Source organism: Lissotriton vulgaris, chromosome 1_1 (genome assembly GCF_964263255.1).
Source record: "Lissotriton vulgaris chromosome 1_1, aLisVul1.2, whole genome shotgun sequence".
Lineage (NCBI taxonomy): Eukaryota > Metazoa > Chordata > Amphibia > Caudata > Salamandridae > Lissotriton > Lissotriton vulgaris.
In genome coordinates, this window is record NC_141685.1 from 1374689954 (window position 1) to 1374713862 (window position 23909).

A 23909-nucleotide genomic window follows, 5' to 3' on the forward strand; every position below is an offset into this window, starting at 1 on the left:
CTCTTCACCATATTTTGTGATGAAAGACTATCACTCTTTTCCATGGCTGATGAACCATTCCTGACGATAGCAACGCGTTAAGAGTATATATGAGGAAAGGAACAATGGTGGGAGCAAGCCGCTGAAAGGAAGACATGAGGCAGAGATCGTCTAAAGGACCAGATTTCAAGAGAGAGTAAATGAGCCATTCATGAACTGGTGATAATAGGTAGTACCTAAGTATTAGCTATGGAGATGAAAGCAGTCCAGGTGAAAATACAAACATGCTCTCATAGATTTTAGTATTTTTTCCTGTGAGAGAATAAGCAATTGCTAAAGTTTGACATAGACAATTAGCAGCTGGTTCATGAATGAGGACAGCTTCCTGGCAAAATAAGAAAAATAAAACAGCTTTCTCTGGATTTAAAACATTTCTCTACCTACACAGATAGAGATATTAAACTTCACAGGATTTGTCTGAGAAGTGCCCCCAAGTTTAAACAGATGGACTAGCAGTTTTTCTATGTGGAAAGATGGGGTCTAAAACTGTTTGTTGGTAAGTGGCACTGCTGCTGTGTCAAGTTTCCTAAGGAGGTGAATCTTTGATGGAAGTCCAGCTAACAAGGTCAAGTTTAACGAGGAGGTAATAGAAATATAAACTTGAATCACGTTCTATCAAGGCAACAGTGTGATACCCATTGTATCTATTAGGTGGGAAGTCAGGACAATGAGCTCAATGATAGAGTTAGCCAGATGAGTGCTAAAGCCAATGCATTAAGTACAGCTGTAAGTTTCAAGATTATAGATTAGGTAATTAAGAGCTTACTGGTCAGCTACCCAAATATTGAAGTCACTAAGAGCTGAAGAATGGGAAAAAAGAAGATGACTTGAATGGCTAGGTCAAGAAATGTGCTTTAGAGTGGCAAGGTCTACATGCCAAGATCAAATTAAAGGCGAGAGAGAGGGAGAGTAGCAGAAGACCAAGAGCAAGGTATCCTGGTCACTGTCAGATAGCATGCGGAGTTCAGGGTGGTGACCATTCCATGAGTCAGTACAAAGAAATGCACATTTAAGCTTAATGAGAACCTAAACAAGGGGATCTGAGGACTCTCTGGGGGTGATGAGACATATAGCTTTGAGTGGGACTTCTTAATGAAGATTCACTTTTTCTTGTTTAGAGTATGACCTCATGAGAATAGTTAATGTGGCATTTCTTAAGTGGCCCACATCTTCCTGGTCCATCCATGGCCAATGCAATATAGATAAGCTTGCCTTTTATGCACCACCGGCCAGGATATATGCAGACTAGTGGTAATGTCAAAGGTCTAAACTGGTGAATTGGTCAGGTAAGCTCTGGCAGGGTTGAAACCAAGCAACCTCACAACTCCAGTCCAGAGTATAAAAGGATTGAAAAAAGCAGTTAGAAAGATAGTAAGGCAGAGGTAAACCAAAAGGTGGCACCAGGCCGCACATAATACAGTGCACAGAACAGAGGCATAAGAGCAAACCATAATAAAGAGAACGTAAAGCGGTGAACAGAAAAATAAAAAGTGATCTCCGCACACAAGTAATGGATGTTCTACACAGGCCAGCCAAATGATGGCACACAAGTAATTCCAACCTCTTGGTTTAAACCACAAACTATAAAAATACAAGAAAAGTAACTTCCTTCTTGTCTAGTGTGCTTACACTAGACCGGAACTGTGTTTATTGTTTCTGCTCTTTGATTCCATACTCCAGTTATAGAACTGGAACACGCTTTGCGGAGATAAGTCATTCTAGGATCGACTGCTTGCCGATAACATAGGACCACAAATAGGTAGTATTTTGCAAGTTTCAAAATGAACTATTAGCATAACATTGATGCCATTGCAAATAACATCAACTGATTTTGTCCTTGTGATGTCAATGCTGGGAGCTAACCCGCCTCATTTCTCAGTACTCGCTGCAGGACGGATCGGCTAGTGACAAATGCATTTCTGGCAACAATGAGAGGTGCACAGGTCATTAATAAATTCATGTTTTCTGTGCACATACACCTGCAACTGATCACACACAACCAAAGTGCTTGCGGCACATAGAGCGCTTGACGCTCTTAAAATTGTAGGGGTGCATTATATTCATGTACAAACTTCACTTGCATATATTCTAATGTTTCGTTGAACTTTGTGCATATAAGAACAGTTTATATATCATCATGTTAGAATCAGCGGAATGAAGTTGTGATGTTTTTTGCAGGATAGATCAGCATTTCACTTGCATTTAAAGAAATCATGTAACTATGGACGTGTATAACGATTATTAGGTAAAATAAATGTATTCACTATTATAAGATTCATATTAAGGTCTGTGTACCAAGTGCACATTAAAGAACGTTCTTAAGTTAGCCACATTTTAGGCATAACTTTCGTTTTCTCAAGTTTCATTTCTCCTCCTTTGCACTCGAGTTGGGGGTTCATTTACATTTATATGTGTAGAAAGTTTTTCTTTTGCCCCTACTGCAGGTGCAGGAATTTGACCTCGTTATTTTAGGTATATGAAGATGCAAGAGAGGATAGGAATGCCTTTGAAGAGATAGGACAGAGAGAAGGGAGGATACCTTCCGTGCCTGGTAAAACCTGGGAACCAAGGTCGGGGGACAGAGCTGTAAGATTAATTGGAGTTTGTGGAAAGTTACTCAAAGAAGGTTTTCACAGAATAATGTACCATATGACCTGTTAGGCGTGTAACTTTGTCTTTTTGTATTAGGCACAGGGACAGATTTGCAGGACTTCTGCTTTTGACTGAGAAAGGAGAGCATCTTAGAACGAGCTCTGTAGCTTTACACTACTTCAGCCATTTAATGTGAGTGCCCTTCTTAGGAAGTCAACAAGTGCCAACACCCTATGGATAAATTCTTCTTGGAACTAGGAAGGGACGGGGACTCAAAGTGAGGGTAGGAAACAAGTAAGTTGCCGTCCACCCAGCTGAGTGGAGCAACATTGTGCTCTCTTACACCCCGTCGGGCTGTAGCTCATGTACCACAGGTCTCCCACCGCCCAGTACAGAACTACTAGGGACCCGCGCCAGGCTACCTTTCAAAATAATGGGAGCCTGCGATTAGTTGTGCACCACATTTTCATTTAGGTCCTGAAGAAGTGCCACACGATTCCTTATGAGCAAACAAGCACAAAACATGTCGACCCCACCTTAGTGACTGCCTGTTAGAAACATTACTTGCCCACAGCTCGTCCATTCTATTTTATCTAGGCAGGATCTACCTGAAACATTAAAGTTCTTTGCGAATAGGACTGATCCTGACTTATTTTAGATCACACTTCACGTGCACTAAACCTCCACTGTCCCCTTACCCACACGCACCCTACGGCTTCTTCTAAAAAGATCCCCGGCAAAGAGCCCCGTTTACGGTGAGCCAGTCGGGCATGGCAGTGCCTGCCCGACGAGGAGAAACGCCCAATGATGAAGCATGACACCTTTTGGGGCAACATGAAAAAAGACCTGCCTTGTTTCCTCCCCCTCCCACCCTCACTTTAGGAACTGCATACTCCTTGTCGACAACTAGGAAGGGATGCCATTTTAGAAGTAGAGTAGGGACCGATTATTCTTTAATTCGGAAATACAAATGAAAAAAGATTTGGACGCAGTGTCTATATGCAGCTGTGTTCTCATATTGGAATTTATTGTTCTGTGCCTATTGTGCCATATGAACTATATTTGTAGATTGGGCTCTGGATTCGTTTTCATGTATCTCTACGCCTTGATATTGAAGTGTGTCTATATTCTGTTATTTCTGGTTTTGTAATGAATCAGCAAAAACTGAATTTGGGTCCGTAGTTATTTAGTTGGACTGGAGGGAAAATGTATAATTGGTAAATTGTTTTCTTCCCTTTACACTTCTTAGCAGGAAATAAAGATCATCGGCCAGTTATTCATGAGTAAATTTAGGATATGGAATCCGGCCCCATCAATTGGTAGCAGAAATGGATGGTTGTCTCTAGAAGTGAGGGGAGATCTTAGAAAATCTAAAACAGAATTATACCTACAAAGCCCCAAGAGAGAGCCTATGACTGAGAGCAGAGGACAGCGGAAATTGATGGTGCGAGGAGACAGCGGTAGTGTGAGTATGAATAGTGATATGGCTGTTAGATTGAGGTGAATTGATTGTGTGATGTCTTGCAGAGTTGGAATGATATGAACCTAAGTTTGTTGGTTTGCTGGTCCGAACACATGTGGATCAGAAGGTTTTTTGGAAAACTGACTCAAGAGAAGTCCAAGATCCCTGGGTAGCTCTTGTATTGTAATTGTCTGGTCATTGATGTGGGTGTCGTGGAGCACTATCGATGGCTTACTTGGGGTAGGGAACATTATGTGAGTGGATCTAATAGAGTCATGTAGGAAAACCTCAGGCTAGGGGCGGACTGCAGCAACTCGAGTGACTGACCCAGGTCAAGGGTCACGGAGTATGAATGTGCTTGAAAGAGTGTACACTATCAATCTTGTAGGCAACATGCACTTACTTGGGTTTTACCTAACTGTAAGTTACTGTGGCAGCCTGATAGGTGGTTACTTGGTTGTGATTGTGATGCGGTTGTGAAGGAGTGTGAACCGTTGTAGAGAGGGAAGAACAGTGACGCCAGAGTGCGCCACGCTGTGATAGGCCGGTTGGTGTAACGCTGCGCTGGGATTGGAGGGTTCTCGGCGAAATTCGGAAAGAGAACATTTTGTGTTTTGTAACAATTGGATTCAAAATTCAGTGTTTTAAGGGATTGCAAGACTTATGTAGAGGAGATTCAGGTGTAGTGACTCAGGTAGGGTAAGAAGCCACGCCAGAGTGTACCCCAGTACATTATGTGGCAACAAACGTAGGATTGCATACAATAGTGTGGCTCCAAAATTGGCATTATATTACAGAAAAGGAAGGAGAATTGGCTTTTCCATGTTATTGGTCATTTTGATTGTATGTGTTGTATCAATTAAGGGGGGGTGATATCCTCATTAAAACCTCCACCTAGACCCACACAATTCGAGGAATTAAATGCATGGATGCAGGCAGCACAAGCTAGGCAAAGAGAAAACTGTCAGGGAAGGATTAGAAAAGCAATGAATTCATATCAGGATGCCAGGTGGGATGCTCAGTTGAAGAAATGAAGGGTTAATACTATAGAGGGAGAGAGATTGTATCCTTTGTTGCTACGCAGACCTAGTGCACGGCCCTGAAATATTGAAGATGCCAATGACACAGATGATAGCTTGGTAGACAGATTGTTGGCAGGGCATCCCCCACCTCACAACCCTCAGTCTGAGGAGGGGAAGAGAGAACTGGTAGAAGGATGTCCAGAAGGAGTGGGATCGGCTCCGGTAGGTGGAAGTTCAAGAATAATGGGAAGGATTTCACTAGGATCGGAAGGGGCAGGAAGGTCAGGAGTTGGGAATACTGAGATGAGAAGAGCCGACTGTGACATACGGTTACCAGAAGCCCTTACGGTGCCGGTTACCATTTGACCCATAGTCTCGATATACAATCCGAGTATGGGAGAAAGTGGAAGTCAACATCAAACAGGAATGGGTGAAGACTATATCTCTGGAGGAAGCTTTACCGTGGCGACAAGTGCACCCTTGTGGCCTATGGAAACTAGTACCCCAATGCCAGTGAAGGCATACCCTTCAAGGGTGGGTACAGAATCAGAAGTGAGGCGAACAGGGGCGCTTGTAAATTCTGGTTCAGAAATACAAATGTGGTTTCCACCAGTACGGGAGACTATGAGGAGTTCAACCAAAATAGGAATGAGGCAAGAGACATTTAGAATACAACCTGGTGTCTCGATCGTTGGATCGGAAAGTCGATTGAGGAGTCAGAGTTGTGAGAGGGAAGGCCGGCCCATTGTCCAAGTTGAAGGGATGGAGGAGGGCTGGAGGAGTTTAAGTTGTGATAAGGAGGGATTGTGCAATGTAAAAAATCAAGGAAGGATTGAGGTTGCAGTGAAAGCAAAATTGTTGGATGTGCTAAAATTTAAGGCAGATCGGAATCAGCTGCTGGAAAGAGTGGATCTATATGATCCAGATGAGCTGCTGTTCGTGGGCAAAGCTGCTACTAGGAAGGTAAAACAAGTCCATACGGCATTGGTTCAGTTGGCGTGAAAGTACGATGTGGCTTTGACTAAAACAAAAATGCTGCATGGAAATCATAAGCTGAATTACACTGACCAGGAATTGGAGGAAAAGAGAATAGTAGGGTTGAAAGCTTATATTCGAGAACTAGTCATGGGAATGAGGGCATGGAAAGAGTTGGACCGGTGGGAAGGGATAGGGATGGATTTTCATGAGCTGTAAATTATCATTGCTGAACTGAATACAGAAGAACACTAAAGATCCAAAAAGATTCTAGTAAGAACTTTGTGTGAGAAATACTTAAGGGGAAGGAAGAGACTTTGTTATCTCATTCCTGCACCAAGTCGGAAAACTGAACTGTCTTGCGTTAGATATCTTATTGAAAAAAGAGGGTGGAGTCTGTAGGTTGCTGAGAGTCCAACAGTGTTGCTCTTATATTCCTGATAATAGTAAGGATTTATAGAAATATTTAAGTAACATCACTGGGATACACCCCCCACATACATTATTTGGCTACTGAAGGGATTTGGAATAAAATTGGCCAAAGATTTGGGAAAGTTGGAAATCTGGGACAAGGAATTATTGGTTACATTCTGAAACCTATCATAATAGTTGTGATCACACCCCACTCTCCCTAAATGCCCTCACTTCCCCATCTTGTCTTCCATTATTAACCTCCTTTGCCCAAAACCTTTCGGAGCAGGGTAGACTCTCCTAAAGGGCAGTGTCTGAACAGCTGGTCTGGCGTGTCATTGTGTAGGCTGATTTTTTGGCTGTTTGTGGTCCTGTTGTATGGTTTGGCGGAAGTTTATTTACTGTTAATTTCCCTCATATTACCACAGACATTGTCTGCACTATTCATGCTGTAGGACAGTATCATCTGTTTACTATGGTTACCCCCATGTTTTGCTGGTGTTTCACTGTTTCTCAACATTAGTCTTGCTGGGGCCCTGCTAATCAGGACCCCAGCCTAACTGCTTCCTCTCTAAATTGATTGCATGTACTCTAGGTACACACAGATTGGTTACTGGGATACCCTTGTGAGTCCCTAGTATATGGTACCTTAGGTACCAGGGGCATAGGTACCCCAGAGGCCAACCAGGGGCTGAAGCATGTATTCTACCACCCCTGGTAAGCCTTCCAAAATTACACCACAGGTCTGCTACTGCAGCCTGGGTAAGGTGGTGCATGCACCCCTTACTAAGATATAGGTTACCAACATCTACCTGTAATCACTGACACATATAAACCTGTTGGTCACTCATATGGCAGGCCTTATCAATCCTGAAGGTAGAGTGCTTGGTTTTGTGTGAGAGGGTGGCCATGCATGAGCAGGACCCCTCTGAAGCGTTTGGAATCTATTCTCTGAGGCTGTTCTGAAATACAGCCAGACAATATACTCTTAAGTGCATTATAATCTTGCGGTAGATGCTAACTTTGGACTTTGGAATGGCTGCATTGAAACATGTTGTGTTTGGTGTCAAACACTTTGAAATCCTACCCCCCCTGCCAGTCCTGGCGGCGGGGGTAGAATTCCACCCTTCTAGAGGGAGTGTAGACATGTACACACTGGTCTGACAGGTAATAGTTTAAATGAGCCCCAGCATCACAAAATGGATGCTTCAGCCACAGAGAAGGGTCTGACCTCCTGCTGCTGAACAAAAATCCGGCAGGGGAGACCTGGACAATAGGTTTCCTATCACAGGGAGGTGTAACCCCCTCCCAGACAGGCTTTAGTGTATTGGAGCTGGGTGGGTGCATTCAGATAATGCTTGTCAGACAGTGCCGGGGGCACACTTGGTGTCCCTGTGCATATCTCAGTTAAAAGCGGTTGCAGGGGCACTCAGCCCCTGCTCTGGCCGAAACTGGACAAAGGTCTGTAACTACCCCTCTCGCCAGACCCCCCCCATAGGTGGGTCCCCAGAGTATGTTGAACCCCCTAACTTAGTATAAGTATGGGACCCCAGTCCTTAGGACTTCAGATTACACCTGGATGAAACTCTGCAACATATATCATGGAACTTTGACCTTCTATTTCAACCAGAAGATGGAAGGATCTCCCTTGGGGTCAAGGAGTGACTCCGCTGTTCAAACAGGCATCAATGAAGCAATTGCCGGTCTGCATCTTCGAAGCTGCTGTCAGACTCCAAAGTACCTGTAGCCCAGGATTTCCAGACTTCTCTAAGGCCGACCTGAGTCCCCAGCAAAGCTGAGACCTGCAGCCTGAACAAGTTACGTGGAACCGGAACTCCTGACACCGTGCACATTTGCTAAGTGCATTTACTTCCAGAGCTTTCCTGAAGTTGTGCTTTGTGTTACTTGTAGCCCAAGCCCCGAGCATTATCTGCACTGAAGAGTGTGAGTCTACACTCTGCGAGTGTTCCGTGGGCCTGCTTCTTGCATTTCCGCTTGAGGCTTCTTTTTGATCCCTAGTCCATTGACTGGTGGGTCCCCTTGAAGGTAACTCTACTTTTCCTTGGGCTTCCCTGATTGCTACAGACATGCCCTGACTCCCTACCAAGAGGTGAAACTCCCAGACCTTGCTGGTCTGCACTGAAGCCGATCTCTGCTTTCTGCATGGGTTGCTGTTGCCAAGACTTGTTGGGTCCAATCCGGGCACCGACACTGCAGTACTCTTAGAGCTTCTGGTCTTTTTCGACATCTCCGGGACCTCATGGCTGAAGAGTCAAGCTTCACCTTCTTCACCTGAAATCACCCGACATCGGTGGGCATCTGCTCATCGCCTTCATGGTCTCTGGCTAGTAAACCAGACTCTGTCCCCCCTGCTTTCAGGTTCTTCAGATCTCTGATCCACCCTTCAATGCCTCCAGACACTTTCCACTTGGACGCCAGCAGAACTTTGCAGCAGCTCTCTATTGAAATCGATGATGAAACCCGACACAAAAAGCCACCTATGCACCCGGCTTCCTGGGTGAGGTAACTCGAGTACTCCGGTGCTCCCGTGGGTGTTGACTATAGAACCTCCTAGTTCTAAAGGGGCTTGCTCCAAGTCCTCTTCTAAATGTCCTTTATCTGTAATTTTCCAACTGCGACTTTCCCCGTAGAAGTTAATTGTGATTCGCAGCTGTGTTTAGACACTGCACGCGTCCCCCATGGGTCCCCTGTGTCACTACCTTGGGTGGTTCCTGGTGGCCCTAGCGGTTCCAAAGGCTCTAGGCCTTGTATCTATGTCAGTCAGTATGTATGTCAGTCGTGGTTCTTATACCACTTACTTAATATATGGTTTGGTACGCCCCTATGGCTCAACGTATATTTTGCTAATTTATTGTGTGCTAAATAAGTTTATTGTATGTCCTTTTGCCTCTAACCTCATAAAGAGACTAGAGGGATGTGTTTAGAATAAATACATATAGTTTATATATATACCTGGTGTGGTTCTCCTTTCATTTGGTCATTCACAATATTATAGACTGGTAAAACAAGCTGCTTTACATTCCTTCAAGACTAAGCCTGAAGGCTGCTCTCCACAGCTACCACTAGGATAGCTTTCTATAAGGTTGTCTTTAACGTACCATCAATAAGGAGTAGTTTGGACTGGTGCAAGGTGCCCACTAGAATAGTGGACAGCATATGCCAGGCCAACTTCTCACACATACTGTCTCCCATATCTTGGAAGACACTTATACAGCATGTCATCACAAGTTAAAAAATGCATTTAATTTAATTTTTATCATTTTTGTCAAGCGCGCAATTGGCAGAGGCGTCTTAGCACTAAGCGATCCTGCTGGATAAGACAAAAAGATCAACTAGTAATGAACTGAAAAAAAGCAGAGTCTTTAACATTTTTCTGAACATAGAGATATTGGATTGGGGCCTTAATGCAATGAGTAAGGAGTTCCACTACCTGCAAGCTAAAAATGAGAAACTTCTTTCTAACCCATTTGGCCCTCTTAATTTTCTGTACCACTGCTAACATAGCAGTGTTGGATCATAGGTTGCGATTTGATACATGCCAGGGAATGTGCTGTTGAAAGTAGGCAGGACCACTAGAATCCAAGGCTATGTGAGTAATGCAAAGGGCTTTGAATTTAATCCTTTCGGTTACTGGTGACGAATTAAGGTCTTGAATGCCCTTAGAAATTGAGCTAAACATGGGGATTTTTAGAATCAGACGAGCAGCCACGTTCTGAAGTGATTGAAGTTTCAACTTTTTTTGGATGCCTAGATGGAGAGCGTTGCAATAGTCTATCCTGGACAGACCCATTGCAACAATAACCTGCCCTGATTTGAAGATGTGGCCCACCCTTTTAGCTATTTAACTCACTAATGGAGGCCACTTTTATTTTGGTGCCCAGGCCTATTTTCTGTCACACTCTGCCCTAGTTTGAGGAATGAAGGGCTGAGTTGTGCATGTATGGCTTCCACTCTGCAGCACATGACCAACCCACCAATCTATCCCTCCCAGGTCCTCTTGGCCTACCTCATATGTACTCTGGAGGTGTGGATATTAGCAAACCCTATTTTAAGTGATTGTGGGGTCTTTTGCGTGCCTCTGCAAGAGAACAGAGTTATGTTGTGCTTGAACTGCAGAGCAAGTGAATGGCCCTGTATGCAGAGAGTAGCTGTTGCAAACGACTGAGCTGCATCATGTACACAGGACAGGGCTAGTTGCTCACCGGTAGCCTGATTGAGCTCCTCAGGCCAAGAAAATAATTGTGTAGGAGGGCACAGTAGGTCTGGACCCAAAAGTGTGAACCTGAGAGTCTGAAGGAGTGGGGTGAGAAACTTGAGTATCTAAAGCGTTTTCTTCCTACCGTGACAAAAATGTCCCCAATCTGCTCTCATTCCTTAAAACAGGTTCTATAGCTTCAGTAGCAATCATAATTCAAATTAGTCTTTCATTTTATTGTTGTCTTCTTATTCATTAATTATTTCTTATATGCTCAATGATGATAATGCTACAATTACATTACAATTTATCCTTTGCATTCTTGAGCATACTTTGAGGAATTCAAAGGCTACATTGTAATGTGATTGAGAGCCACTCCCTTTCGCACCTGCATGAATGCCGCCGACACAGGTGAAACAGGAAGACAAGAGCGAGACTAGAAAAGTCGAAGACAGGCATAGTAAGAATTAGCAACAGGCATTAGGGGAGCACGTACGACTCAGAATTGTGTTTTAAGTCACATTTTTCATTGAAAACGCTGCCATGTTGCTCCGCGATGGATGCAGTCAAGAAACTCTGCTTTTGGTTATGCTGTCCCTGTGCGCCGCACTGTCTATCACCACCATCAATGTGTCAACATGCAGAGTAGCAAAGGACTCAGCAGAATCTGAACTTGTGTAGTGTAATCTGATTCTCATGTAAAGAGCTCCAAGGACCAAGTTTGCGTCATATAAAAACAAAAATACGAAAATAAAATAAAAAAAAGGTATGACACAAATCATGAATCTTATAGATTTACATTTTTTGTAGATATCTTAGTGGGTTACTGGGAGATCCTTTTGTTACTTGCAGTTCAGAAGTTGAAATTCTAATATGGCACAGTGGGAAAAGAATCAGCATCAAAGAGCTGCATGCAAACTGTACGGTGTAGGTTTAGGACCGTTTTGCTTTTTTCTCAAACTTTCATAACTCTAAGGTTGTTAAAATGGCTCCTGTGGATAGTAAATCATTCTTATTAGTGCCTACAACCCCAATACCTGTTACATATTAAATCCTGAGGCTATCTTTCTCCAGACCTAGAACTCTTAACAAATAAATCCTAGCAACATGGATTATATGTGACTCCTACACTTTGTAACCCTAATTGTCTTTTTTTCCTTGCCCATAAATTACACATTGATTTACACACTTGTATGATTCATTGTCTTTGTATAATGCGTGTACCCAATGTCAAATCCTCTCACATCCTACATTTGGATGAGAAGCACTATAAAAAAAACTATATGTGAGAGAGGGGCCATGGAGAGATGAGGGTTACATTTGCAGGGTAGTAGTGAGGGAATCCATAGGGCAGGAGGGGGCATTAGAAAAGAAGGTTGCATCATGTTCATGCTTTTGGCTTCAGAAGGAACCAAGGTTGTGTGGAACCCACTGGGAATCAGTTACTTACAGATTTCTTCAATGGATGCATTAGTCCAATGAGGTATGCTACTGGCATGGTCTGAAATAAATTAGAACCAGGGACATCATCGTTTGTCCATGAAAACATATCTATAGCATATTTTCAGTATAATCAATGACCATGTAAATGAATTCATTTAGATTCATTGCAAGTAAATGTATCCTTTTTTAATATCCTGGAAAGTAGCATGGATACAGCTTTGTTGATCAATCTACAGGGTTAAGACATTGTATGAAGTTAGCTAATGATCTAATATGATGTATTTAGTTTCCTAAGACTTATATAACTTCAAAAACACTGACTCTACATGCTGACATATATAGATAACAGATTGTGCCAAGTTCAGGAAACGGGCTCAGCTTCTTCTGTCTCAGCAGTTTGATTTCAACCTGGCACTCCTGCGAAGTAATCTGCCCCCTCTTGCCATGAAAAGGCCCACCATTTCATTTCAGTCAACACTCTTCTGGTGTTGCCAGAATGTCTCAGTTTTCCCCTCTACCACGACCAGGCAAATTTTGTAATAAAAAAGCTTCAGATAGTGATCAGTTTTTTCTGGTATTAACCTGTGTAAGTTTCTCACTGCTTCCACAGTAATTCTGAGGCAGCTTCAGGGAATCGATTCCAATAGACACATTTTGTGTCAATGGAAATAGAAATACATTTAGCAGTTCTCTTTCTCGGCCACTGTCTATCTCTTCCTCGTGTATGCCAAAAAAGTTTAAAACTGGCAGGTGCCTCTAATGGATAAAATCGGGATTTATCGAACCAGCAGATGTGAATTTCAATTTCAATTTCCCCACTTGACTAAATGATATGATTGATCAACAGTGATTAACCAGGAAGTCAATGAACAGATATACACATAGATAGGGAGGTAGATATTTAGATGGATAGATAGAAAGATAGATAGATAAAACAATTGGAAAGTGCCTAGTTGAAGGCAAATCCTAACTTAAAACTGCATGAATTTAAACACAGGACATAATAAACATAGTACTGGAGAATTCTTTATGTAACTTATAATCAGATTTATATTGGTCTTATATTAGTGGAATGACTTAAAATATAAAGTAACATACTATAGATTTATAGCTCGTTGTAGCGGGCTATACTGGCTATTAAAGGCCCTCTGCAGCGTTAAAGGCCCGAGCCGAAGGCGAGGGACTTTAACAAAGCAGCAGGACTTTAATTGCCGGTATAGCCCTGCTATGAAGGGCTATAAGGCTATTAGAACATTCTGACACTAGAGGGCAGAATGTTCTGACAAATAAAACAAAGCCTTCAGGAAGTGCGAGGGGATTGAAATCCCCTCAGGCTCCCTGAAGCCTTTGTTCAGAGCCAAAGCTGTGAACAAAGAAACATTGAAATGTTGGAGGTCCGGGCTTATACCAGCAATTATAAGCCTGGAGCTCTCCATTGTTTTCAATGGAGCTACCAACATTCCAATGTTGTAATATTGCATACATACTTTTAAATCATATAATATCATAAACCTTCAAATAACAACTCCCCATCATGGACCAACACATAAGATAATGTTTGAATAACTTTATTTGTTTGTTTACTTAAAACCATCAAAGTGTACAAATACATTCAAGACTAACATTTTAAAATGATTACACAGGATAAAAATTCTTGGATTACATCTAAAATGCATAAAAAAAGTAATCAAACAATCATCATATAAATCATCATGCATTTAAAAAGCACAGCACTAGGGAAGCATGCGATTAAATTTTGTATACCGCACACTGTTCATTCTTGCTTATAGATCAACTTTCATAATCACTGGGGTTAATTCTAATAATAACAATTGGCGCCAGCTACGTGCAAAATGTTTGGACTTTTATCCAGAACGAGAATAAGAAACGACTGACTGCAGAGGCTATAGTTCCTGTAGTATCAGTTTTCAGGATTCTGTAGGAAACCTGGTGTTGCCTAACTCCGATGTTTAGGCAGATCGGTTGTATCCATCTCCTTGGATCATTTGATATTTTATGCAGAAAAAAGGATGTGTTATATCACATTAAATCTCACAGCATACCATTACCGTACTTGACGTCAAAACCTATAGGAGGGAATGCTCTTCATTAGACACTGTAAATGCAAGTATGAATTGTGAACTTACCAGGCAAATCTTTCTTCATACTGTTCTCCAAATCAGTAATTTTTGATAACAAGGTGCCAACTAAAAGTTAAAAAAAAAATTTGATTGTCGGCCAACTTACCCTGCAATGTAATTGCTACAGAATGCAGGCTCTTTCCCATATGAACTAAAAAGTTGAAACTTTGCATAAAATCCATCAAGCAACATTGAAGACAATCCTTGCATTACACCAAAAGATATGATGTGCATTTAAAAAGATAGTTTAGATCTTAATATTATATTGATTTCAAACTCCTTGAGAAATATTAACAGATTACTTGAAAATTGTTGGACAGATGGAGCTAAATCCCGCACATATCATCCAGAAGGTGTAAGCACATTAAAACTGATTTCTGCAATCAAGAAAACCAAATTCAGTGTTAAAAAATGAAGGCAACAGTGATGTTCAAGACACTGAACAAAGCGGGTACAATATATAGTACCTTCATAAATGTCCTGGACATATAATGGAACCATATCCCAGCACTGACTCGTGTTTTCTACTCAATGGCCAGTCTAATCCTCATCAACCACTAAATTGTAATTGGTTAGAATGGTGTATTTAAGTAGCTGGCCATTTGTAATTCAATTTCCAATCCAGGTGTACAGCTAATAATAGATAGACATTATATTTCTAAGTGGAATCACTGTGGTCTTCATAGTTACTTTTGAAGGGACGACAAGGCACATTTTGTTGTCAAGCGGGATGCTAATATATGGTGACTGCTCATGGGTGGTCATGAGAGACACAGTGCATCATTTAGAAAGTAAAACCAGCCAGAAAGCATTGTTTATTGCTGTTGGCCATCCTAGAGAGGATATAACAATCATTTCTTTCAATATAATAGTTCTAACAAACTGAAAATATATAAATGTAAAAACAAAAATATTAGGTTTTGGGAATTCCCTTGAATCACATTAGGAAAATTGAAAAGAAAAGAGATGAGACTGTAAAAAGCAACTCCTATCTTAGTGTAGAAATACAGCAAAAGTTTAACTAGACAAAACACATTATTCATCTAACAAATAAAAGTACCAACATTACAGGTTCTATTAAGCACACCTCAAAGAAATAGGTATATTAAGCCATTGGACCATCTATTTCAGCGATTCCTACAAAGCTAATTCCGCAAATTACATATGGTGCATGGTCATGCATAACACCAAAGTAATTGAGAAACTACAACCTGTGGTTAAGCTGCATAAGAAATATATTGTGCCTAAGATCATTGACACATCACTCTAAATTGTAGTTTGAACTTAAAAGTCTGTTATTACTTGCAGTGAACAATATAAATTGAATTAATTGCATCTGCGATTGTTTCAACTCTTATGAAAACAATCTTAAAATATTGGCTTAAATGGAGAGAGACTATAGTTATCCATCCATACCTATTCTCCCTAAGATGAGTAGGAAAATATGAACACAATTAATCAAAAATTCTATAAAAATAAATAGATTTTAGTACAACCTTGCTCAATCAATTCAATATATAAATACAAACTATTTAAACTTGCACATACTATGGACAGAATACCATATTTGGATAACAATGTAACAATCCAAACCAAAAAATCTTTTCTTATGTTTTGTCTTATTTATATACTAATTCGAGGGTTCGTGAAATTATGTAATTGAAAAACATTTGCTAGGATGTGTATTTGCTTCCTATAAAGAAACTATGGCACATATCTTGTGCATATGCCCTAAACTACTTGATGCTAAAAAAAAATGCCTGCAAGCAATTTTTAGACTTTACAGCATCAGAACAATAGCTGAAGCAACAACATTGTGCTTCAAGGGCCGAACTGGAAAATTATAGGTTGCACCATTAAATGTTTGGCCATAACTGAGGCTATGCTGAATTCTTTTACTTGATTGAACATTATTCCCATCGATGAGTGCATTACTTTCCTGTGCCATATTTTATGTACCTATATTTACAAGAAATATTCAATCTAATATCTACAACAAGGTTATAAAAGAACATTTTAAAGTACAGATTTTTAAAACCAACACATAATGGAAACAACAATATGATTGTCTATCTAATTCGATAGATTGCCAACTTTTTACTATTTAATTACGATAAACCAAAACTGAAAATAGTTTTTTCTTAAATGTTAAAATTATTTAACAATATTTTTTTATTAGTAACCTACTGTTTTATCTTTTTTTTATTGTGAATTGTTTAAAAAACAAACACAATAAAGAATTATATACTTATCCTTGTTTAAATATACAATCTTGCTGTGTAAAAGTCAGACCAGGTGTTCTCCATGCCTTTCTGGCAAGGAGAGTCGTATGCTTTGGTTGAAGCCTTCTTTACAAATGAAGGGCCAGATTTACCACTCACTCACGCAGTGCAGCAACCACAAATACTGTGCTGCGCTGGGTGAGAAGGAGAGAGTAGGAAAGTGACACATTTACTGAGATATGGCTCTCTCCTCACCTTTCCCTAGCGCCATGCACTACAGAGATTTATTTGCACCATAGTGCAAGGGTTTTGTATTGGAAGGATACCCTTCCAGTAGAAAATACTATGCATACTCTGTTTTTAACCCTTTTCCCTCTTTGTATGTGTGCTGTACAGTGCAGCACCCACACAAAGTTGGAAAAGGAAGGATAAATGAAAGCTCCTCTGTTGTGCCTACTTCAAAAGTGCACAGTTTTCTGATGCTAAACCATGTCTACTTTATTTAGTAAATAGGGTTAATGGCCCACATGCATCATTGTTTCATTTTGCACTTCCTAATTTGCGATTTTTAGGGAATCGCAAATTAGGAAATGCAAAATGGGATGCATGTACATTTTCGCCAAAAATTTGAGAATTGGTAAAAATCGCAATTTTTACCGATTCTCAAATATTATGCGATTAGCAAAGTGCGAATTCGCAATTCCCATTCATTCCTACGGGCTAAAATGCACAAAGGAATGAATGGGAATTGCGAATTCGCAATTTGAAATCGCAATTCAGCAATGCATTTCAAGGGTGGAGAGGGGGGTCCAAATGACCCCCCCTTCACCCATGAAATGTACTTTTGAGTATAAGTTACATACACACATGTCCTAAGGACATGTGTTGATTGGGATGGGATGAATGCACTGCTACTACTTATATTCTCTTTTCTCTCAGTTCCTTACTTTAGTTGGTGCACTAGAAGGTAATACCGAGGGTCCAACGGTATTCAATATAATGTCAAAGTTGTGGGTCTAAAGGTACTCTAGAACCATCCCTTCATAGGCACTCAATACATTGTCTCCATCTGGTAAGAAGACTTCCACACTGTAATTCAATTCATTCATTGATCATTTTATTTGTTATCATTTGGTTGCGATTCATATCATCTTTCTTTTTTCATTTAAATGATTGTTGGCATTTTCATTGTCATGTCAAACATTGTCATCTCGGTGTATCCAATGCATTTCGGGCATGCAAATATGCCCTTCATCAGGGACAACGACAATGTCTAGGATTTCCAATGGTAGAGGAAACCTTCTGTGCAGTGGGAATGCCGGTTCCACGCGGGTCCTCTCGGAAGTCCGAGCTGGTACCAGCTCGGACTTCCGAGAGGACCCGCGTGGAACCGGCATTCCCACTGCACAGAAGGTTTCCTCTACCATTGGAAATCCTAGACATTGTCGTTGTCCCTGATGAAGGGCATATTTGCATGCCCGAAATGCATTGGATACACCGAGATGACAATGTTTGACATGACAATGAAAATGCCAACAATCATTTAAATGAAAAAAGAAAGATGATATGAACCGCAACCAAATGATAACAAATAAAATGATCAGTGAATGAATTGAATTACAGTGTGGAAGTCTTCTTACCAGATGGAGACAATGTATTGAGTGCCTATGAAGGGATGGTTCTAGAGTACCTTTAGACCCACAACTTTGACACTAAGGACATGTGTGTCTGTAACTTTACAGTTTAAAAAATGCATGTTTGTGCTTTTTTAAACAATTTCGCAAATTACCACGAGGTTCAACTTCGTGGTAATTTGCACTTGCAATTTCAAATTTCGCAATTGGAAATCAAATGATGCATAGCATTTTAGAAATCGCAAAATTGCGATTTCTGAAATGCTATCGCAATTTTAGAAATCGCAAAAAAGTCGCGATTTCTAAAAAAGCATGATGCATCTCAAAAAGCATTTTTGGAATCGCAAACGGCCGATTTTACGGAATCGCACCGTTTGCGACTCCAAAAATGCTTGATGCATGTTGGCCTTAGCATCAGACATCTTGGGTGGTTGCATGGCAATACCCATGATCCACCCATGGAACGCCCCCCTAGGTGCTAAGTAATGCAAAGCAGTGCTATGCTCAGCTTTATGTTATTTTCACATTATTTCCAGCGCTACACAAGTTAAGCGCTGGAAAGTAAATTGGAAAAAAAGATTCTTCGATGATTTGCGTCACTTTTGTGATGCAAACACACGGTACAATCTTAGTAAATCTCTACCAAACTGTTTATTTGTAGCATCCTAGTCACTCAAACATGGAACATGTTTCTTCTAGAATCTGGGGTAGGAACATAAGGAAATAGCTTACATTTTAATACAGGAAGTCTTTCTGTTGTATCTGCATAATTTGTACATCTCAAAGTCCACCTTAGAGGTGGTCAGCAGGGAGGAAAAGGAGATGTTGAGCCAAGCTAAAGGAAGCTTGAATGAGGGAACACAGTACAGACAGTTTATTTGTCAATGAAAATTGGTAGGAAATGTGAACATTTTCTTGCTCATTATCCTCCTTTCCTTGAATATGTCAAGCCATTTTACAAAAATGTGAGAAATACTGCTAGTGGATAGTTTTATGCGAGTTGAACCAAAAGACATTACTTCTAATTTCAATTTCAGCTTCCCTACTTCATGAAATATTTTGAAAATGGAACAGTCACCACATTTACTTTCAATAGTTCTTTTATGTCAAAATAATTACAAGGCTTCTCGTATTTGATCAACTTGTGGGGTAGATTCAGATTCAATAATTAACAGTTCCAATCAAGTTATTGAACAAGTCACATATCATCGCCTTCATACGGCTCAATAATAATAATAATAATAATAATATTAATAATGATGAGAATAGTAATAATAACTTTTTTTATGTAGAAATTCATACAGAGTGCCTAAATATCAGATATTAGTCTTCCTCAGTTTAATGATAATATGCATATGCCTGGTTTAGAAAATTGTACCATTTGCTAAAATAGTATAGTGCTGGTTTACTAGTATACAGGTTTTCAGTTACTTTGCTACATTTTTTTTCTCAATGTCTCAGTATACAATATGGGTCAGATATAGAGTTTGCCAGAAGGTGCTCTATCTTTCAGGGTGATCGAGGACATTACATCTGTCACCCTGATGGATTACTGTCCGGCAAAGTTAGAGGTCACCCCTGGCCAATCGATGATTTCTGTATCATGGCGCTTTGTGTCAGGGTAAAAAATGTGAGGTGGCTGTCCACCAAACGTAACCAAACGTTTTGTTTTTTAAAGTGGGAGTTTGTTATTAAAAAACTAATGTCCTCACACCCAGGGACTTTTTTCCCCTGTGTGTGTCAGAAAACAAAGAAGAACAGAACATAACAAAATCCAATCTAATTAGGGCAGATTTCTCTGGCAGTACCTTCTCCAGTGGGCTATTGAAGGAAGCTTTCCTTCAACTAAGCCAATGGGAGCACCGTTGACAGAAATCTGGTGATCCTTTGATCCTAAACAGGATGGGCAGACCGTCATTTTGACGGGCAAGGTACTATGTTGCGTTTGCGACAGAGTAACCTTTCCTCCAAACTATAAATCACCACCTATCTATTGTCTATTATAATATGCACACCACGCTGCTGTTCAGTGAGCTAATTCATATCAGATCCAAGGGGAAATCATAAATGCTGACATGTATGTTAGTTGTGAATATGTCTATTTTTCTAGTGGGTACATTGAGACACAAAATGTAATGTTTGTGCAATCTAAGTTTCATTGAAGTCATAAATGTTATAAGACGAAAGTTCAACACTACGGCATAGTATACACCACATAGCATATTGAAAAGAGCAAAACAAATATGGCGCAAGCAACATTTCACACAATTTTGATGTGTTTATGACATAGCAAAGTAGCAAATAAACATTTCCCTGTGCTTCTAATCTGAAAGACTGTATTATATTTAGTGGAAATCAATTTGTTCAAATTCGGTTAAATCAAGTGTTTCTTCAACATAGATTATTCATTGAATGTTTTGATTACATGAAATTTAAGCTAAAGAGAAGCTGTGTTTTGGCTATAGTTGCACAATTTCAATCTTTCTTTTGTGCATGCCTTAAAAAATATTTATGCAACAATCAGGGCGGAAAATCTGTTTGCTCTATTCCCTGGTATGCAATAAACATCAGCAGCAAAAGTGAAAAGTCTTTTTTTGTGCTTGTGCAAGGTTTACCAAATATGGCTGTGTCCTAGATCGATAAAATGAAACTCACCCTGATTCTTCAGGGTGGACATTTGATCACGTATGGCTCGCTGGCCATCAGCTGAACTTTGAACTGTCACACAAACAAAAAATGAGATATTTAGGATATTTTTCTATAATTCATTTTTAAAGTTTCCAAGTATCTCAATAAAGACTGTAATTCTGCCCAGTGTCATCAATCCCCATGAAGGCTCAAAAAGTCCCTTTTTTATAAAGTACTTTACCAAATTGCGATGCCAGCAGACTTCACAATGTATACAACTATCCTTTTTATCTAGTTCTCACTATGATGGAAATCTCTTAAATGAGCCTGGGTAATAGTGCACTAAAAGGGGCAGATTGAGGGAGGTAGAGACTGAAGATCTACACAGATCTGTCCATGTCCACTAAAATCCTCATGCTGCATGTGCAAGTGTTTACGGTTCTTTGCACTGTCATTTTCTCTCTTTTTTATATATTTTTATTTGTTCCCATTTCCAGTTAAACAAAACACATTTTTTAACATATAGCACAGTCACTTTATCATTTCTTCACTTTATCTGAGATGCATCTTCGAAAGAAAGAGAGAGAAAAAACAAACCAAAAAATAAAAAAGACATATAAATAAACAATCTCTAGTTACAGCCAAACAGAAACTAGAAGAAGTAAAGAAGAGAATAAGAAAGAAACCAGCCCATATCGCTCTCACCCCCCCCAGGTATTCTCCTTCCATCTCATGATAGGTTCCCATATACGTTTCCCGAGAATTTTGCCTTTTTTCCTGTCATATATCCCTTTTTCTAAATTATATACTGCCAGTAATTTAGCCAACTATAGATGAAATTGTGGGGGTTCTTTATCCAACCATGCAGATGCTACACAGAGTCTTAAAACTGCCATAGCCATGAACAAAAAGTATTGGCACTGCTACTCGCCCCCTACTCGCCAAGACGCCCCCAGGCATTCAAGCGCTCTACAAATCCTATAATCAAATCAAATCAAATCCAATCACCTACCCCAAGCATAATCCATACTGGCGTAAGTGTAATTTTAATTCCTAGAGTTTGATCCAAAAGGGATTCAATTGTTGAATGCAGCTGACCAAGCTGGGGACAAGTTGCAAACAGATGTATAATATCAGCCGCTGGACAGTCGCACCGGGGGCAGCAAATTCCTGTAGTCCCACCCCACTTCACAAACCTAGCAGGTGTATGGTACAGAAAATATATTGTTTTGTAATGTTGTGCCTGTAGAGATGCAGAACATAATCGAATTTGCTCCCTCTGGAGAGAGCTCTGAAAACTTTCCTGGTCCACCTGTAACTTTCCTACCCATTTCTTACCATATTTTTCTAAATCATCCGTCTTAAGCGCAGCCAACTCTGCATAAAATCTCCTAATTGAACAATCTGTCCCCCCTCAATTGTGTCTAAGATCCAGATTTTACCAAACCCAACGCCAGAGAATTGCAAATCACCGTTGACCCCCATCAAATCCCCCAGTTTCTTGACCCTTCGCTGCCCCGAATCTGTCATAACGAAATCTGCGAAGACCTCTCTAGGAAGAGAGATATTTCCGTTGATTCAAGTGTAAGCACTGAACCTTCCAATCCACACTTTTTTACAAAGTGATGCCCAGATTTTGTAAGCTGCTTTGAGCATCTTAAAACTAGTTCTTTTAAAATAATTCGGGTCTGAAAACTTCAAAAAACAGTTCTCTGCACACTCCCCCATAAGTATTGCATATATGTCAGTTGATGCTGTCTTTGTCTGTGGATCTGAAGTATCTCCCCCATCAGACCACACATGTATTGGATGGCCGCGGCCAAACAATACAATTTAAAATCGGGAACTGCCCATCCTCCTCTATCTCTAGGGAGGGTCAAAAAATGAAGGGCCCTCCTGGTCTTTCCTTGTGCCCAGATAAATCTGTTTATGAGGTGCTCAATCGCAGCAAACCACTTAACTTAAAAAAATCAATGGAATTGTCCTGAATAAATAAAGAAATTTGAGCAGAATAATCATCTTGACAACATTAGTACTTCCTACCAAAGTGAGGTGTAGATTATGTATCAAGATCAGCCTTAGTTTTTGCCATTATAGGTCCAATATTTTGTTCTACCATCTTGTCTAAATCTGCCGTAATATTTATCCCTAGGTATACTGCGGAGTGAACTACCCGACCATCCTCACAGACCACCTGGCTGTTCTAGATTATCTGTGTCTTGGGGCCGTTCAACGCATACCCCGAGATCCTGCCGAAAAGAGCCGCCTCCCTTTCTACTTCCTGGATGGCATTGACCGGGGAGGGAGTCACAATTGCCATGTTATCCGCGTACACTAAAGTTTTAAACACTTGTCCCTGAATCCTGATCGGGGGGATCCTATCATTTAATTCTAATTTACGAATTAAAGGGTCTATATACACCGCGAATAACAGCGGGGAACACAGACAGCCTTGGCGAGTACCCCGATTAATAGACACTACAGAGGAGTAGCCTCCGTTAATTCTAAGCCGAGCCGTAGGGGGCTGGTAGAGTGCCTGAATACCCATAATAAAACCTTTGCCAATGCCGTATGGCTTTAAAGCTGCCCACAAGAAGTCCCAGGAGACCCGGTCGAAAGCTTTTTCTGAAACTAAAAACATGGCCGCCATATGGTCCCCGGAGACTTCTGTGGCATCAAATAAAATTATAACCCTGCGGATATGTTGAGCAGTTCCCCTCCGAGGAATAAAACCATGTTGAGTAGGACTAACTAACTGGTCTATTCTCTTACTCAACCTTGAAGCCAGAGCCTTTGAATAAATCTTAGCATCTGCATTCATTAAGGTAATCGGTCTGTATGACCCTGGTTCCAATGGTGATTTTCCTTTTTTAGGGATTACAACAATATCGGCGCCTGCCCACGACCCTGGAACCGATTTTCCTACCTGGGCCTGTAAAATTGTATTAAACAAGTCCAGCTGTATTGAAGTTTGAAAGGTCTTATAAAATTCCAAAAGAATTTGGTCTGGCCCTACCGCTTTACCTGAAGGGAGGCTACTAAGAGCCATCAGGATTTCTTCAAGAGTCAATGGAGCATCTAGAGCCTCTCTATCCTCCTCTTCGAGGAGGGGCACAATAATGTC

The 23909-nt window shown here is 40.6% G+C and overlaps 1 protein-coding gene across 1 annotated transcript in view; it reads right to left on the minus strand.

Moving 5' to 3' along the window:
- The window catches only part of LOC147750532 (C-type lectin domain family 10 member A-like), a 171700-nt gene that overhangs the window by 61371 nt on the left and 86420 nt on the right, over window positions 1–23909 (minus strand). The window contains exons 5-6 of the mRNA XM_086929586.1: window positions 20813–20875; window positions 14308–14367 (exon numbers count right to left, since the gene is read on the minus strand). Coding sequence (XP_086785712.1) covers window positions 14308–14367; window positions 20813–20875 — 123 coding nt within the window. The remainder of the gene's footprint in view (window positions 1–14307; window positions 14368–20812; window positions 20876–23909) is intronic.